Below are 18,526 nucleotides of genomic sequence, written 5' to 3'. Positions count from 1 at the left end.
AAGATGATCGTAGAATGAGTCCCAATTTCAGAGATGTTAAAATGTGGGGGAAAAAATGTCTCAGAATGAATGCAAAAGTGCAACCAGACTAAACTAAAAATATAAAAAGAAAAAAATGAATGAAGAAGGGCACTTAGACAATAATTTATTGTTTATTCCTAGTTGTTTTGCTTCAACTAATTTCTTTGCTTCTGTATCTACAATTTAGAGAGACTTTCCAGCCAGAAGCCACATACTGTCCTGATACCCAGGCAGGAACAAATCTTGATGGACAGGTTACTTATTTTTAAAAATTTGTTCATACTTATGACATCATCAACTGATAAGGATGATCAGGATTATTAGGTCTTACCTGGCATGAATAGGTTTTAATGGGTCGTGGAAATTTGGCCACGAGAAGATTGTGCCCACCCTCACCTTTTCACTGCTTGTACCTCCATGCTTGCTTTCTTCAGCTCTGCTGTCATTTGTAGTTTGTTTATCGTTTCCTGTGCTGCCCTGAAAAGCAATGAAGATCTGTTAATTTGCTTCTTAGGAACAAACAAACAAACAAACAAAAGAGGTGGGAGGGATTTGGCCAGAGTGATAAAACTAACATTTTCAGAGCATCTACAGATCTCTGGTCATTTTCTCGAAGGAACTCTTCAAAGGCCAGTGCATCATCTTGGAGCTTTTTCTCTGCTTTTTTTAGTTGCCGTTCCCTCATTGCTATGTCTTTTTCAAACTTTTTGATTGTGTTTCTTTTGGTTGACAAAGCATACTAGGGGCATTGAAGACAGAGGTGTAAAAACATGATTCCACATTTTTAGTAATTTCAACAGTCTTATACACAGCAAGTGAACATTTGTGTTAGAAATAATAGTATGCCTAAATCTTGGAGCAACGGACTTTATTTCTTGAAGGAGTTTTATTTTCGGGGATAATTAGAGGGGAGACTAATTTCCCTCTCTTACTTCTGTGAAGAGGTTCAGTGTTGTTCCAAAAGGGCTGTGCCGTACAAATAAAAAATAGCTGCATATTCCTCCAAAGAGCAGGTGCATCTGGTATTACCTACAGTGTATTACCCTCCAGTACTTTCTGGGAATTGGGAAACTGGGCTGTTTGCAGTCACAAAAGCTACCAGCTTCTCTGCCAATAGGAATACCATGGCAGAAAGCAGTTTCAACTCTGCCATGCCAGTGGTGCATTCCTGGGAGCCAGCCCAAGGGTACCATGTCTAATTGTAATCAAAGAGGCCTGTTTAGATCCCCAAACACAACTTTGACATCTGCCTTCTAGTTCCTTTTATTTTTGTAGTACAGAATATAAGAGTCCATGTGGTGATTTTTGTTTTGTTTTGTTTTTGAGACAAGGTCTCGCTCTGTCACCCAGGCTGGAGCGCAGTGGGGTGATCTTGGCTCACGGCAGCCTCAACCACCCAGGCTCAAGCAATCTTCCCACCTCAGCCTCTCAAGTAGCTGGGACTATATAGGTGCACACCACCATGCCCGGCTAATTTTTGTATTTTTAGTAGAGATGGTTTTTGCCATGTCGGCCAGGCTGGTCTCAAACTCCTGAGCTCAAGCAATCCACCTGCCTTGGCCTCCCAAAGTGCTGGGATTACAGGCGTGAGCTACCACACCCAGACCTATTTGGGTTTTTAATGCCATGCAGGAAAAAAAAAAATCATAAATAAGGCCACGTACATAATATAAATGAATTTAAAATATGGAAATGACATGATTTTAAAGAGATAACCACCAATAATTAGACCCTCCAAGTTTAAAACAAAAAATGCTTCATTCATTACTTTATTCCCCAAGTACTTGTTGAGTGCCTACTGTGTGCCAGGACTGTTTTAAGGGGTGTAAATAGAGTGATGAACCAAAGAAACATAAATGCTTGTATGGAGTGTCCATTCTAGAAGAGGAAGGAAGCTGATGAAAGCGGGATGGGGTGCTGTGGACAAGGGCAGGGGGTTGCTGTCATGTATAGAACAGCCAAGGAAAGTCTCCCTGATGTGGTGAGAATTAAACAGAGACTGGAAGGAAGTAGGAAACCAATCATAAGGATTTCTGAGGGAGGAATGGTCCTCCTATTAGGTTGGTGCAAAAGTAATTGCGGTTTTTGCCATTGAAATAGCAAAAACCACAACTGCTTTTGCATCAACCTAATATAAGGAAGAGCCTCCAGTGCATTGGCCTGGAGGCAAGAGAGTGATTGGTGTGTCCCAGGAACAGCAAGGAGGCCACCAAGGCTGGAGCAGAGTGAGCAAGAGAAAGGGTTTGAATCATAATCCCTAATACACAATACTGAATGCCATAATCCCAAATGTCAAAATCCCGAAAGATCAAAATTCTACATTCCCTGATGTCTAAAATCCTGAAAATCAAAATCATAGGATAGTGGCATCATGTTAGACAAAACTATTACCTTGTTATCGTCTTTATTCAGAAGAAAACAGATTTCAGTTGAGTCTCCAAACAATATATTGACATAATGACAGATTTGGAATTAGAGGTGATCAAAGACTTCTAAAAAAATTTCAACGTGTTATTGATAAAGTTTATTTGATGACTGCAGTTGTAAAGCTGGGTGCACAAATTACCAACCATAACAATATTCATTTATACATTTTGCTTTTGGACCTATTTCTTTCTGCATATAGTTAGTCTGCTCATAATGGTTACACCTGTGCAATTGTCATTAGAATGCCTGAGTATTTGTACTGGCAAAAATACATATGTTGTTGTTATCGCCTACTTCATTGTGCAAAGCGGCTTAACAGGTGGTCTGTCATGTTGTTATATGTCCTCAAAAAAATCCCCCTTTAAAAATGTAAACAAATAAATAAATGTCTTTAAAAAAATTTTTAAGTTTACGTTTTCCAGAACTATATTTTTGAGATTTTGATCTTTCAGGATTTCAATGTTTGGGATTATGGCATTTTGGATCGTTGTCTTTTGGGACAAGAGAAAGAGTGGTAGGAGTGAGGTCAGAGAGTGAGCTGGGGACCAGATCAAGTCACTAGAGGCTTTTGGCAGAGGAAGGGCATGATCCTATCATTGTATGGAGAACAGACCGACTGCAGGGGAGCAACAGTAGAAGCAGGAGACACAGGTTTAGAAGTTATAACACTAATACATGCTAGAGATGTTGGTGGCTTGGACTGCAATAGTAGCTGTGGAGGTCATGAAGAGTAGTCTGATTATGGATATATTTTGAAAAAGAATATTTTTGAAGATCTGTTTGGATGTGGATTGTAAAAAGGAGTCAAGGATAACCCCAATATTTTTGGTCTAAGCAAGTGGAAAAATGGAATTGCTATTTAGTGAGACAGAGACTACGGTATGAGATATAGACTTGCAAGGGTAGGAAAGAGTATATTAGGGGCGGAGTTTAGGAAACATGAAGTCTGAAATGCTTATTGAACATCTTGATGGGAAATGTTAAGAATTACAGTTGCATTTGTGAGCCTGGAGTTCAGGGAAGAAGATAAGCTAGAGAAATAAATTTGGAAGTTGTTAATATGGAGGTGGAATTCAAAGACATGAGCCTGAAGGAGGGTAGACAGCAAAGGGTAAGGAATGGGCCCTGGACATTCTAACACTTGAAGATCAGGGAGAAGAGGAGGAACAAGCACATAAAACTGAGAAGCAGCAGCAGCCAGCAAGGTGGAAGAGTCGAGAGAGTGGCTTCCAGAAACCAACAGAAGAAAGCATTTCAAGAAAGGAGTGAATGGGCCAATTGCTGCTGAAAGGCCAAGTGTTAAATAAAAGGAATACTGTGACAATTTGATTTAGCAACAGAGAAGTCTCTGGTAACTTTGACAAAAGTCGTTTTGGTGAATGATAAGGATAAAAACCTGATGGAAGTGGATTTAGGAGAGAATAGGGAGAGAAGAAGTGGAGGCAGGAAATAAGCCTAATGCTTTTGAAAAATTTTGCTATAAAGGAGAGCAGAAAATTGGGGCAGAAGATGGTATGTAATGTGATATCTAAAGAGGGTCCCAACTCTGCTATAAATAAAAAATTAAAAATAGCTGATAGCAACTTCAGCGAAGTCTCAGGATACAAAATTAATGTACAAAAATCACAAGCATTCTTGTACACCAATAACAGACAAACAGAGAGCCAAATCATGAGTGAACTCCCATTCACAATTGCTTCAAAGAGAATAAAATACCTAGGAATCCAACTTACAAGGGATGTGAAGGACCTCTTCAAGGAGAACTACAAACCACTGCTCAATGAAATAAAAGAGGATACAAACAAATGGAAGAACATTCCATGCTCATGGACAGGAAGAATCAATATCGTGAAAATGGCCATACTGCCCAAGGTAATTTATAGATTCAATGCCATCCCCATCAAGCTACCAATGACTTTCTTCACAGAATTGGAAAAAACTACTTGAAAGTTCATATGGAACCAAAAAAGAGCCCGCATCGCCAAGTCAATCCTAAGCCAAAAGAACAAAGCTGGAGGCATCACGCTACCTGACTTTAAACTATACTACAAGGCTACAGTAACCAAAACAGCATGGTACTGGTACCACAACAGAGACATAGATCAATGGAACAGAACAGAGCCCTCAGAAATGATGCCGCATAGCTACAACTATCTGATCTTTGACAAACCTGACAAAAACAAGAAATGGGGAAAGGATTCCCTATTTAATAAATGGTGCTGGGAAAACTGGCTAGCCATATGTAGAAAGCTGCAACTGGATCCCTTCCTTACACCTTATACAAAAATTAATTCAAGATGGATTAAAGACTTATATGTTAGACCTAAAACCATTAAAATCCTACAAGAAAACCTAGGCAATACCATTCAGGACATAGGCGTGGGCAAGGACTTCATGTCTAAAACACCAAAAGCAATGGCAACAAAAGCCAAAATCGACAAATGGGATCTCATTAAACTAAAGAGCTTCTGCACAGCAAAAGAAACTATCATCAGAATGAACAGGCAACCTACAGAATGGGAGAAAATTTTTGCAACCTACTCATCTGACAAAGGGCTAATATCCAGAATCTATAACGAACTCAAACAAATTTACAAGAAAAAAACAAACAACCCCATCAAAAAGTGGGCAGAGGACATGAACAGACACTTCTCAAAAGAAGACATTTATGCAGCCAGAAAACACATGAAGAAATGCTCATCATCACTGGCCATCAGAGAAATGCAAATCAAAACCACAGTGAGATACCATCTCACACCAGTTAGAATGGCCATCATTAAAAATCAGGAAACAACAGGTGCTGGAGAGGATGTGGAGAAATAGGAACACTTTTACACTGTTGGTGGGACTGTAAACTAGTTCAACCATTGTGGAAGTCAGTGTGGCGATTCCTCAGGGATCTCGAACTAGAAATACCATTTGACCCAGCCATCCCATTACTGGGTATATACCCAAAGGACTATAAATCATGCTGCTATAAAGACACATGCACACGTATGTTTATTGCGGCACTATTCACAATAGCAAAGAGTTGGAACCAACCCAAATGTCCAACAACGATAGACTGGATTAAGAAAATGTGGCACATATACACCATGGAATACTATGCAGCCATAAAAAATGATGAGTTCGTGTCCTTTGTAGGGACATGGATGAAACTGGAAAACATCATTCTCAGTAAACTATCGCAAGGACAAAAAACCAAACACCGCATGTTCTCACTCATAGGTGGGAATTGAACAATGAGAACTCATGGACACAGGAAGGGGAACATCACACTCCGGGGACTGTTGTGGGGTGGGGGGAGGGGGGAGGGACAGCATTAGGAGATACACCTAATGCTAAATGATGAGTTAATGGGTGCAGGAAATCAACATGGCACATGGATACATATGTAACAAACCTGCACATTGTGCACATGTACCCTAAAACCCTAAAGTATAATAATAAAAAAAAAAGAAAAAAAAAAAAAAAAAAAAAAAAAATGCCATGAAACCACTTCAGTTTTTGAAAACTATTACAAGTTACCCAGAGTTAGCCAAATTGATATCTAAAGAGGGTTTTTGGGGTGGGGTTGTTTTAAAAGATGGGGTAAATAATAGAATGTTTGTATGTTGGTGGCAATAATCCAGCAGAGAGGGAAAAATAATAATTAGAAAAGATGAGTAATTGTAGAATCATTTTCGTAATTTTTTTCTAGCCTAATTGAGGTATAACTATCCAATAAACTCCACATTTTTAAAGTATACAATCTGTTAAGTTTTGACATATGTATATACTTGGGAAATCATCACCACAGTCAAAATAATGAACATATTCATCACGTCAAAAAGTCTACTCAAGCCCTTTGTAATCCATCCCTTCTTCCCTCCTCCCCAACTCCTTTCCCAGGCAATTACTGACCTGTCTTCTGTCACTATAGACGAGTTTGCATTTTCTAGAATTTTATCTAGTGAAATTATAGTATGAACTATTTTTCTGTCTGGATTTATAAACTTAGTACAACTATTTTTTTTTTTTTTTTTTTTTTTTTTGAGACAGAGTCTCACTGTCGCCCAGGCTGGAGTGCAGTGGCGCGATCTGGGCTCACTGCAGGCTCCGCCCCCCAGGGTTCACGCCATTCTCCTGCCTCAGCCTCCCGAGTAGCTGGGACTACAGGCACCCGCCACCTTGCCTGGCTAATTTTTTGTATTTTTAGTAGAGACGGGGTTTCACTGTGTTAGCCAGGATGGTCTCGATCTCCTGACCTCGTGATTCGCCCGCCTCGGCCTCCAAAAGTGCTGGGATTACAGGCGTGAGCCACCGCGCCTGGCCTAGTACAACTATTTTAAGAGTCATCCATGTTGGTAGAATATCCATAACTAATTCCTTTTTATTGCTGAATAGTAATCAGTTATGTTAATATACCCCAGCAGTTTGGTTACCCATTTACCTGTTCATGGACATTTGGCTTGTTTCCTACATTGGGCTACTTCAAATAAGGTTGCCATGAGCACATATGCTTTTATTTTTCTTGGATAAATTCCCAGGAGTGGAATGGCTATAAATAAGAAACTATTCTTTATTTCTGACCCAGGAGTCTGGTGTCTTCTATTGAAACTATGAAACTGTAGCAGACTAACTTCTTAGCTTGCAAGTAAGATATCATTTTAGATCCTTCATAGCTCTTGAAACTAGGTCCTTTGCATTTCCATATAAAATTTAGAATCAGCCTTTCAACTTCTACAAGAAAGACTCCTGGGATTTGTATTGCGATTGTATTTATAGAAGTAAATGAATTATTTAATCTATAAACAAATCTGGAACGATTTGGCATCTCAGCAATATTGAGTCTTTGGATCAATGAACATGGTATCACTCTCCATTTATTTAGGTCTTTAATTTTTCTCTGCAATGTCTTGTAGTTTTCAGTGTACATCTATTGTACACATTTTACAAACATATCTAGAAGTATTTCATATTTTGATGCTGTTGGACATGGCATTGCTTTTTAAATTTTAATTTCTTAATTCTTCATTACAAGTTTATAAAAATACAATTGATTTCTGTAAATTGACCTTGCTACAACCTTGCTAAACTCATCGGTTACGGTAGTTTTAAAATAGATTTCTTCAGATTTTCTGCAGAGAGGATCATGTTGTCTGTAAATAAAGACAGCTTTAATTCTTCATGTCCAATCTAAATGTCTTTCATTTCTTTTTCTTTTCTTATTGCACTAGCTAGGACCTCCAGAACACTGACAAAAAGAAGTGGTGCAGTGGAAATTCTTGCCTTGTTCCTAATCTTAGGGGGAAAGCATTCAGTCTTTCACCATTAGATATGCAACATCAGTGATAAGTTTCTAGTAGATGTCCTTTTATAAAGTTGAGGAACTTCTGTTCCTACTTTACTGAGAGTCTCTATCAAGAATGAATTTTGGATATTGTTGAGTGGTTTTTCTGCATCAATTGGGATAATCATATGGGTTTTCATTTTTAATTTGTTAATGTGTATTACATTGATTTATTTTCAAATGTTAAATTACTTTTGTATTCTTAGATTGAACCCTAATTTGTCATAATGTATTATCTTTTTATGTATTGTTGGACTTGGTTTGTTACATTTTGTTCAGAATGTTTGCATATATGCTCACGAGAGATCTTCGTCTTTAGTTTTCTTGTCTTCTAATCATTTTATCTAGTTTTGATATGAGGATAATGCTGGCTTCACAGCATGAGTTGTGAAGTATTCCCTCTTCTTACTCATTTTTTTGGAACAGTGTGTATAAAATTAAATTTATTTCTTCTTTAAATATTTGGCAGAATTAACCAATAAATCTGGGTTTTTCTTTGTGAGAAGTTTTTTACCTGTAAGTTCAATTTCTTTAAGAGACATAAAGCTATTCTGTTTATTTCTTTCTTCTTGGGTAGGCTTTGGTAGTTTGCATCTTTCAAGGAATCTATTTCATCTAAGTTGTCAAATTTATTGGCATAAAGGATTTATAATATTAAATTCATAATATGTCAATGTTAATAATTTTTAAATGGGTATTTCATGTCCCAACTCTGCTATAAATAAAAAAAGATGCCATGAAGCCACTTCAGTTTTTGAAAACTATTACAAGTTACCCAGAGTTAGCCAAATTGAAAATTTCATATCATAGTCCCCAAGACTGCTCTCACTTCCGACACTGACCGCAAGTTTGAGGGGTTCCCCCAAATACCGTCAGTTTTGATAATTTGCTGGAAGGACTCATAAACTCACTGAAAGCTATTATACTCATGGGTATAGTTTATTAAAAGGAAAGAATACGGATTGAAACCATCCAAAGGAAGAGACCCATAAGGCAGAGGCTGAGTGAGTTCTAAATGCAAAGCTTCCAGTGTTCCCTCCCCATGGAACTAGAAGGTGTTATCCTCCCTGCATCTACATGTGACAATGCACAGAGAATATTGTCAACAAGGGAAGCACAAATGAGCTTCAGTGTCTAGAGTTTTCACTGGGGCTTCATTAACCAGGCATGATTAATTGATTGACCATGTGGTTGAACTGTCTCCAGTCTCCAGACCCTCTGAGTGTGACCCAAAGCCCCACCTGTAAGTCCCATTGTTAATATTTCTGGGATGGGCAGCCTCCACCCTAAGACTGTCAGATGTGACCAGTTCTATATTAAAGAAAGACACCCTTATTAAGTATGATATAGATTACCACCCGGAAGTCAAGAGCAAAGGCCAGACTCTTTCTGGACAAGGCCAGATTTTTTATTACAAATGGTTGTTCCTTGGCATCAACAGGAGATTGGCTCCAGGATCCCCAAGGACACCAAACTTTGTGGATGCTCAAGTCGCTTATGTAAAATGGAATAGTATTTGCATATAACCATGTACATTCTCCCATATACTTTAAATAATCTCTAGATTAATTATAGTACCTAATACCAATGTAAATGCTATATAAATAGTTGTTATACTTTATACTTTTTCAAAATTTATATTATTTTGTTATTATTTTTTATCATTTTTTTCTGAATATTTTTCATCTGTGGTTTGTTAAATTCTCAGATTCTGAACCTGTGGATATAGAGGGTAGACTGTACAAGTCTTTTTGATAAGTGGACACTTCATTAAACTGGTTGAGGGAGGGAGGGATATAGTAAAGAAAGGAAATGAGGTACATTTAATATAAATGTCCTGAAATCCTAGTGTATCTGTCAAGCACCACCTTAAACTACCTAGGACATCAGTTATGTCAGTAAGACTTTATAATAAAGATCAAACTCATACCCAGGAAATGCTTTTTAACAAACAAAGCCATCAGGTTCTATTTGTAACTTTATCAGTTACTTTAAGTGAGATATTTTATGTTGATTGTAGCTGGCAGCGTATGGAAGTACTAATTAACTAAATTTATGCCCCAAAATATGTGATGTGAAATTAGGAAAGGTCAAGTACATTGTTATTTACTCATTAGCATCAAAGAGTTTAATTGAGACACATTAACATCTTTAGATTATTAGATACTTGACAATAAAGGTATAAAAATGTTCATTCATTTTGTAATTATTTTCCCATTAAGTGCTTGGCATCTCTGCTTTATCTATGGCAAATGAATATGCATATAGACTTAGTGAATAATCATGTTTTCAGTTATACACCTGGCTTCTAGTTAAAGTTTTTGATGGCAGGGAAAAAAGCCTCTATTATTTTTTATAAAAGACTCCACAAGGGACCTGGCACACTGTTCTGACATGAATAGGTATCAAGCAAGCTGGAGGGATTCTAGAATTGTCTGAATTTCCACAGTGCTTGGATTCCCACCATATTCAGCCAAAGCATCAGGAGAAGCTGCATTAAATAGGACATCTCAGGTGCTATCCTGGTCATAGGAGAGATAATTGGAGAAAAAGGGACAAACTAGAACCAGACATTTTCTAGAATAATTTTTCTGATAGGTTCCAGGAAGTATAAAACCTTGTCTGGGATATTAGAATGTAAATCCTTTGAGAGGCAGGTCTTTGCTTTGTTTACTGCTTGGCACATAGTAAATTCTCAGTAAGTATTTTTCAAATTAATGAACACATGAAAAAACCAACCTGTTCAACCAATAGATTTGAGACATGTAATAGACAAGCAAAATGTCAAAGTAAATATTTGAAAATACTATGCAAGAAGTCTTCCATTTGGCTAGGGGAGAAAAGTTATTTTTACTACCTCGAGCAGAAACCTGTCTCTCTGGTCATTAATAAATCCATGGATGGTCCTTTTTGTGTCTGAACCTGTGAAGAAAGTTGAAATAGACTTAAGTTTAGTTCATCATCCTTAAAAATGCTGTATAAAATAAAAGCCATATAATTAAATTATTCTACTGTATGTATCTGATCTTTTAAAAATACTATATCTTCAAATAAACCTTTTCCTAGCCACTCAAACTAATTTAGTAATAGTAATTACAATTTATTTTATGTCTATCATATTCCAGAAACTTCATTAGCCACTTTAAGCACATCATTTAATCCTAACAACAACCTGAATAAGGTACTTACTACTATCCCCATCCTGTCTGTGAGGCTCTGAAGTGTAGAGCTGTCAAAATTCTTATCCAAGGTCATACAGCTAACCTAAGCTTGTGCTATACCAAGTAAGACTGAACTATTTTAAATCTTAATGTTTGGCCAAGCTACGTATAAAACCAAAGCTCTTAGGCAAAATCTTTTTGGGCTCGTAAACCAAACTTATGCCAGGAAAGGAAAAGATGACAACTAGTGTTACCATCTAGCAATACAAAATACCAAATGTTTCCTTTCAAGCTTTTTTCATTCTGGAAATTTATACATATGCTACATTTCAATAATATTTGCTTCATAAAAACCAACAGAATGTGGCATAAAATAAAATCTCTTGATAAGAATGTAACCATAGCTAGCAGAAGAAAAGAAATAACTAAAATCAGAGCAGAACTAAATGAAATTGAGGCAAAAAAATAAAACCATACAAAGAATCAATGAAACAAAAAGTTGGTTCTTTGAAAGAAAAACAAGATTGACAGACCACTAGCTAGATTAACAAAGAAAAAAGACAGAAGATCCAAATAAGCACACTCAGAAATGACAAAGGTAACATTATAGCCAATCCCACAGAAATACAAAAGATCCACAGAGACTATTATGAACACCTCTATGAAAACAAACTGGAAAATCTAGAGGAAATAGATAAATTCCTGGAAACACACAATCTCCCAAGATTGAATCAAGAAGAAACTGTAACCCTGAACAGACTAATAATGAGTTCTGAAATTGAATCAGTAATAAAAAAACCTACCAAACCAAATAAAGCCCTGGACCAGATGGATTCACAGCCAAATCCTACCAGAGGTACAAAGAAGGGCTAGTACCAATCCTACTGAAGTTATTACAAAAAGTCTAAGAGATGGGATTTCTCCCTAACTCATCCTATGAATTTGGTATCATCCTGATATCAAAATCTGGCAAAGACACAACAAAAAAGAAAACTACAGGCCAATATCCTTGATGAACATAGACATGAAAATCCTCAAAAAAAAAAACCTAGCAAACTGAATCCAACAACACATCAAAAAGTTAATTCACCATGATCAAGTGGGCTTTATTCCTAGAATACAAGGTTGGTTCAATATACACAAATCAATAAATGTGATTCACCACATAAACAGAATTAAACCCAAAAACCATAGGATCATCTCGATAGACACAGAAAAAGCATTCAATAAAATCCAACATTCGCTTATGATAAAAACACTCAACAAACTAGGCATCGAAGCAACATACCTCAAAATAATAACAGCCATCTATGACAAACTCACAGCCAGCATCATACGGAACAGGTAAAAGTTAGAAGCATTTCCCCTAAGAACTGGAATAAGACAAGGATTTCCACTCTCAGCATTCCTAGTCAACATAATACTGGAAGTCTTAACCAGGGAAATCCAGCAAGAGAAAGAAACAAAAGCATCCAAATAGGAAAAGAGGAAGTCAAATTATCTCTCTTCACTGATGATATGGTTCGATACCTAAAAAACGCTAAAGACTCCACCAAAAGAGTCTTAGATCTGACAAACAACTTCAGCAAAGCTTCAGGATACAAAATCAATGTACAAAAATCAATAGCATTTGTATACATCAACAACATTTGAGCTGAGAGCCAAATCAAGAAGGCAATCCCATTTACATTACACACACACACACACACACACAAAATACCTATGGATATTTGTAACCAAAGAGGTGTAAGAACTCTACAATGAGAATTACAAAACACTGCTGAAAGAATTCATAGATGACACAAACAAATTGAAAAACATTCCAGGCTCATGGATTGGAACAATCAACGTCATTAAAAATGTCCACACTTACCAAAGCAATTTACAGATTCAATGCTATTCCTATCAAACTACCAATGTCACTTTTCATAGAATTAGAAAAAAACTATTCTAAAATTCAGGCTGGGCATCGTAGCTCATGCCTGTAATCCCAAAACTTCGAAGGCCAAGGTGGGAGGATTGCTTGAGGCCAGGAGTTCAAGACCAGACTGAGCAACACAGCAAGAAACCCGTCTTTACAAAAAAATTAAAAAATTAGCTGAGCATGGTTGTGCGTGCCTATAGTCCTAGCCTCTCACAGGACTAAGCCAGGAGGATTGCTTGAGTTTAGAAGTTCAAGGTTACAGTGAGCTATGATCATGCCACTGCACTTCAGCCTGGGAGACAGAGTAAGACACTGTCTCTAAATGAATAAATAATTCATAAAAATAAAATAAAAATTACATGAAGCCAAAATACAGCCCAAATAGCCAAAGCAATCCTAAGCAAAAAGAACAAAGCTGGACTCATCATATTACCTCATTTCAAACTGTACTACAAGGCTACAGTGACAAAAACAGCATGGTACTGGTACAAAAATAGACCAATGGAACAAAATAGAAAACCAAGAAATAAAGCTGGGTGCCTACAACCAACTGATTGTCAACAAAGTTGACAAAAATAAACAATGAGGAGAGGATCCCCTTTTCAATAAATGGTGCAGGGAAAACTGGCTAGCCATATGCAGAAGAATGAAACTAGATCCCTTCCTCTTACCATATACAAAAATTAACTCAAGATGGATTCAAGACTTAAATGTAAGACCTCCAACTATAAAAAGAAATCCCAAAAGAAAATCTGGGACACACTCTTCTGGACATTGGCCTAGGAAAAGTTCTCAAAACCAAATGCAACAAAAATAAAAATTGGCAATTCACACCTAATTTAACTAAAGAGCTTCTGCGCAGCAAAAGAAACTATCAACAGAGTAAACAGACAACCTATAGCACAGGAGAAAATTTTTGCAAGCCATGTATATTTGCAACCTTTGTTGAAGACAAAGGCCTAATATCCAGAATCTACAAGAAACTTAAACAAATTAACAAGAAAAAAAAAACACATTAAAAAGTAGGCAAAGGAAGACATACAAGTGACATCCGATAAACTGGAAAGAATGCCCAACATTGCCAGTCATCAGAGAAATGCAAATCAAAATCACAATGAGATGCCATCTCACACCAGTCAGAATGGCTATTATTAAAAAGTCAAAAAATAACAGATGACTAGGTTGCAGAGAAAAATGGAATGCTTATACACTGTTGATGGGAATACACTGTTAATTCAGCCCCATGTGGAAAGCAGTTTGGAGGTTTTTCAAAGAACTAAAAATAGAACTATCATCCAACTCAGCAATCCCATTACTGGGTACCTACCTCTCAAAAAATAAATTGTTCTGTCGAAAAGACACATGCACTTGTATGTTCATCACAGCAATGTTAACCATAGCAAATACAGAGACGCAACCTAGGTGCCCATCAACAGTGGACTGGCTAAAGAAAATGTGGTGCATGTATACCGTGGAATACTATGCAGCCATAAAAAGAATAAAATAATGTCCTTTGCAGCAACATGGATAGAGCTGGAAGTCGTTCTCCTAAGTGAATTAACACAGAAACAGAAAAGCAAATACTGCATGTTCTCACTTATAAGTGGGAGCTAAACACTGAGTACACATGGACATAAAGATGGGAAAAATAGACACTGAGGCCTCCTAAAGCAGGGAGGGAGGGAGGGGAGCGAGGGTTGAAAAACTTCCTATTGGGTACCATGTTCACTATTTTGGTGATGCAATCAATAGAAGCCCAAAGCTCAGCATCATTCAACATACACTCGTAACAAACCTGCACATGTATCCCCTGAATCTAAAATTTAAGAATTTAAATATTCATCCCTACGTGGAAGCTAAAAAAGTTGACCTCATAGAAGTAAAGAGTAGAACAGTGGTCACTAGAAGCAGGGAAGGATCGGGGTGGGGGGATAGGAAGAGGTTGGTTAACAGACACACAAGTACAGCTAGACAGCAGGAATAAGTTCGAGTGTGCTATAGTGCTGTAAGGTGACTACAGTTAGCAATAGTTTGTTACATATTTTCAAATAGCTAGAAGAATGGATTTTGAATGTTCCCAACACAAATAAATAATAAATGTTTGAGGTGATGAATATGCTCATTACTCCGATTTGACTATGGCACATTGTATACATGTATTGAAACATCACACCATACTCCATCAATATGTATGATTATTATGGGGTCAATTAAAAAGAGTAATAAAAGCAGGGCCATCAGCAGTGGCTCATGACTGTAATCCCAATGCTTTGGGAGGCTGAGGTAGGTGGATCGCTTCAGCTCGGGAGTTTGAGACCAACCTGGACAACATGGCGAAGCCTTGTCTCTACAAAAATATACAAAAAGTAGCCAGGTGTGGTCATGTGTGCCTGTAGTCCCAGCTACTTGGGAGGGGAGGCTGAGGTGGGAGGATCGCTTGAGCCAGGAGGTCGAGCCTGTAGTGAGTCATGATCACACCACTGCATTCCAGCCTGGGTGACAAAGTGAGACCATGTCTCAAAAGTTAATAATAAAAGCAAAAAAAATGCAAATAGAAATAGAAAGGAAACAATATTTCCAAGTAACCTGTGAGCCTGTGCTGCCTAGGAGGCCCACGTCTTCCTGGGTCACATTTGACCTTCACCTCTTACTAGCTGTGGGAATATAAGTAAATTACCCTCTCTCCATGCCTCAGTCTCCTCATTTGTGAAATGAGGATACTGCCTGTGGCAGATTATGTTATTGTTCCCAAATATTTGCTGCCCCTCTCTGTGAGAGGATTCTCTTTCCCCACCAAGTTGATGTCAGTATTGCCTATTGACAGATTCAGCCCAGGGAATGGGATCGGATGGGATTTATGTTGCCTCCAGGAAGAAGCTTCAAGAACCACTACCTGTTTCTCTCCTTTCTCCCTTTGCTATAACTCCAGCAACATCCTAGACAGGAACTGTCCTTTCAGCAGAAGACCCAGTGAAAAGCACCCACATTGGAAAGTGAAGGATAATTAAACCTCTGTTATTGGAAGCCGCTGAAATTTAGGAGTGGTTTATTACCAAAGCATAAGTAAGCCCGGGTAGATATACTACTTTACTTTGTAATGGTGTTGTGAGAGGAAAATGATGCAATATATTACAAAAACACATAGTAACTTCTTAATAATTGTTACTGGCTATTATTTAAACAATACAATTGGGATGAGTAATTATTTAATTTCTCAAGGTTAATAATGGCAACAATGATTATTATAATCTTTAATAAATGTTAATTGGGAGGTAACAAAAAGCAAGCTTTGGAGTCAGACAGGCCTTGGCTTGAATTCTGCACCCACTGAGAGACTTCGAATAAGTGACAGACTCTGTGAGCCACTTTCATCAGACGCAAAGAGGAGGCAAAAATATCTAACAATGTTTTGTTGAGGATTAAATAAAATACATATGAAATCAGTCAGCATTTATCACACAGCTGTCTTTTTAATAGATTTTAAAACTTTAGGCTGGGAGTGGTGGCCCATGCCTGTAATCCCAGCACTTTGGGAGACTGAGGCAGGTGGATTACTTGAGGCCAGGAGTTCGAGACCACCCTGGCCAACATGGCAAAACCTCGTCTCTACTAAAAATACAAAAAATTAGCCAGGTATAGTGGCATGCGCTTGTAGTCCCAGTTACTCAGAGGCTGGGGCATGAGAATTGATTAAACTTTGGAGACAGATTTTGTAGTAAGCCAAGACTGCGCCACTACACTCCAGCCTAGGTGACAGAGCAAGACTCCATCTCAAAAACAAAACAAAACAAAACAAAAATACTTTATATTACGGGAATCACTTACATTCATAAAAGTAAAGAGCCATATAATGTTCCCCTGTATACCTGTCACCTACTTCAACATTATCAACATTTTACCAATCTTGTCTCATTTATTGCCACCCTCCTTAATGTCTCCGTCACTGGAGTATTTCAAAGCAAATTCAACCCTTTGTATCATTTCACCCATAAATACTTTAATATGTAACTCTAGCAGATAAAAAGTTTTAAATCATAACCATACTACCACCATCACCCCTAACAAAATGAACTATTGCTTAGTGTCATTTTACACACAGTCTGCATTCAAATCTTCCCAGTTGCCTTAAAAATACCTTTTTGGAATTTTAAAAATTAAAATCTAAATATTTTATGGTAAGAATCCTGAAGTCTCTTTTTAATCTATAATAGCCACCCCCACTCCTCACACCCTATACCCTACACACACTTTTTTTTTCCCATGCCATTCATTTGTTCAAGAAACGAGGTCAATTTCTCTGTAGAATTTCCCATATAATGGATCTGACATATTGTATCCTCATGGTGCTATCTAACATGGTCTTCAATCCTCATATTTATTTGATTAGATTCAGGTTCAATTTACTCAAACATTTTTAATAGAAGAAAAGAATGAAAGTGCTTACTGTAGCTTTAATTTGATCACTTCTGATGGGTCAGCCAAATTAAAAATAAACTTCAATATCCAAAAAAATTCCTGTGCTGTCAACTTACTAAATCTTAGAGCCATATTCACCATTTCAGCCTACTTTGACATAGTACTATCTGGCTGAGTTGATAGAATTTTATTCTTCAACTCTAAGTAGACTCGTTAAAGTGAGTTTCCCATTTTGGCTATTCTAGCTATCAGGCAGATCTTTGAACCAAGAGGCCATGAATAATAAAGCCCTACCCAAAGCACTAGCATTCCTAGACCTGAGGGCACCTCCACCACTCTCTGGGGATGTAAAGACCAGTTTGAGAGATCTGAGGACATAGAATACTGCAACAGAGAGTCCTGCAACTATCCCAGGTGTTGTGCTTTGAGAGCAAAACCAGAGTCAGGCTGGTAGCTGTGCGAAGATGGAAATGGCACTTCTCTCATGTAGGCAAAGTGATCTGTCTCTGACACTTAGTTGTGCATGTGATTTCTTTGATGGGGACCAAGCAGTTTGCCACTTACTGCATACACAAAAAATAAAGTCACCTAACCTCCCAGCATGTGGTTGCTTGCTCATTTTGCTTTCATGGAGGTTTGTTTTCAATCAGGATTCAGGCAGGGGATGCAAGGTTGAGGAGTAAGGGTTTCACTCAAATCAGCTCCTGATTGGAAATACAGTCTGAGGGTGACTTCTATATTTTAAGTTAAAATGTCCAAATTGCTTATCTGTGCAACTGGCAGAAACTGACAACCTGGTTTCCATTGCTGACAGAGCCCAAATTGCCTTGGATAATGCCAAACAATTTTACTGTTTCCTTTTGAAGAGTTGATCCTATGCCATTTACTTTTTTTTTTCCTTTGTACCCAAAATTCATCCAAGACACCTACTTTCAAGAGACCGGTAACTTCTGTGTTAAATAGCAATGCTGTCGAATGGGGTTATCTGCAAAGCCATACTTCTGAGTTATTTAAGAACTGCTGGAGTGTCCTGGGTTTTTAAAACCAGCCCCTTGGTGTAGAACTCTTTCTAAAACATATCACATGTAATTGTAAATGCTCTTGATGACCTAAGGCTTACCATTCTATGAAGGCGAACTATGAGGCACATGATTGAACGTAGATATGCCGTAGAACTTGTGGTACAGTCCCTGGCATCACCTTGCTGCCTATCATTTGCTGCTTTTACATACAATTATATATGCA

At 37.7% G+C, this 18,526-nt stretch overlaps 1 protein-coding gene across 1 annotated transcript in view; it reads right to left on the bottom strand.

The window, feature by feature from the left end:
• The window catches only part of CCDC38 (coiled-coil domain containing 38), a 71,567-nt gene that overhangs the window by 31,039 nt on the left and 22,002 nt on the right, over positions 1-18,526 (bottom strand). Inside the window, exons 5-7 of the mRNA XM_003259685.3 lie at positions 10,638-10,702; positions 597-760; positions 418-498 (exon numbers count right to left, since the gene is read on the bottom strand). Of these exons, the coding sequence (XP_003259733.2) occupies positions 418-498; positions 597-760; positions 10,638-10,702 (310 nt within the window). The remainder of the gene's footprint in view (positions 1-417; positions 499-596; positions 761-10,637; positions 10,703-18,526) is intronic.

The sequence above is a fragment of the Nomascus leucogenys genome, chromosome 10, assembly GCF_006542625.1.
Source record: "Nomascus leucogenys isolate Asia chromosome 10, Asia_NLE_v1, whole genome shotgun sequence".
In the NCBI taxonomy this organism is placed as follows: domain Eukaryota; kingdom Metazoa; phylum Chordata; class Mammalia; order Primates; family Hylobatidae; genus Nomascus; species Nomascus leucogenys.
The sequence above is the reverse complement of the archived record's forward strand: the minus strand, read 5'-3'. Positions and strand labels throughout refer to the sequence as shown.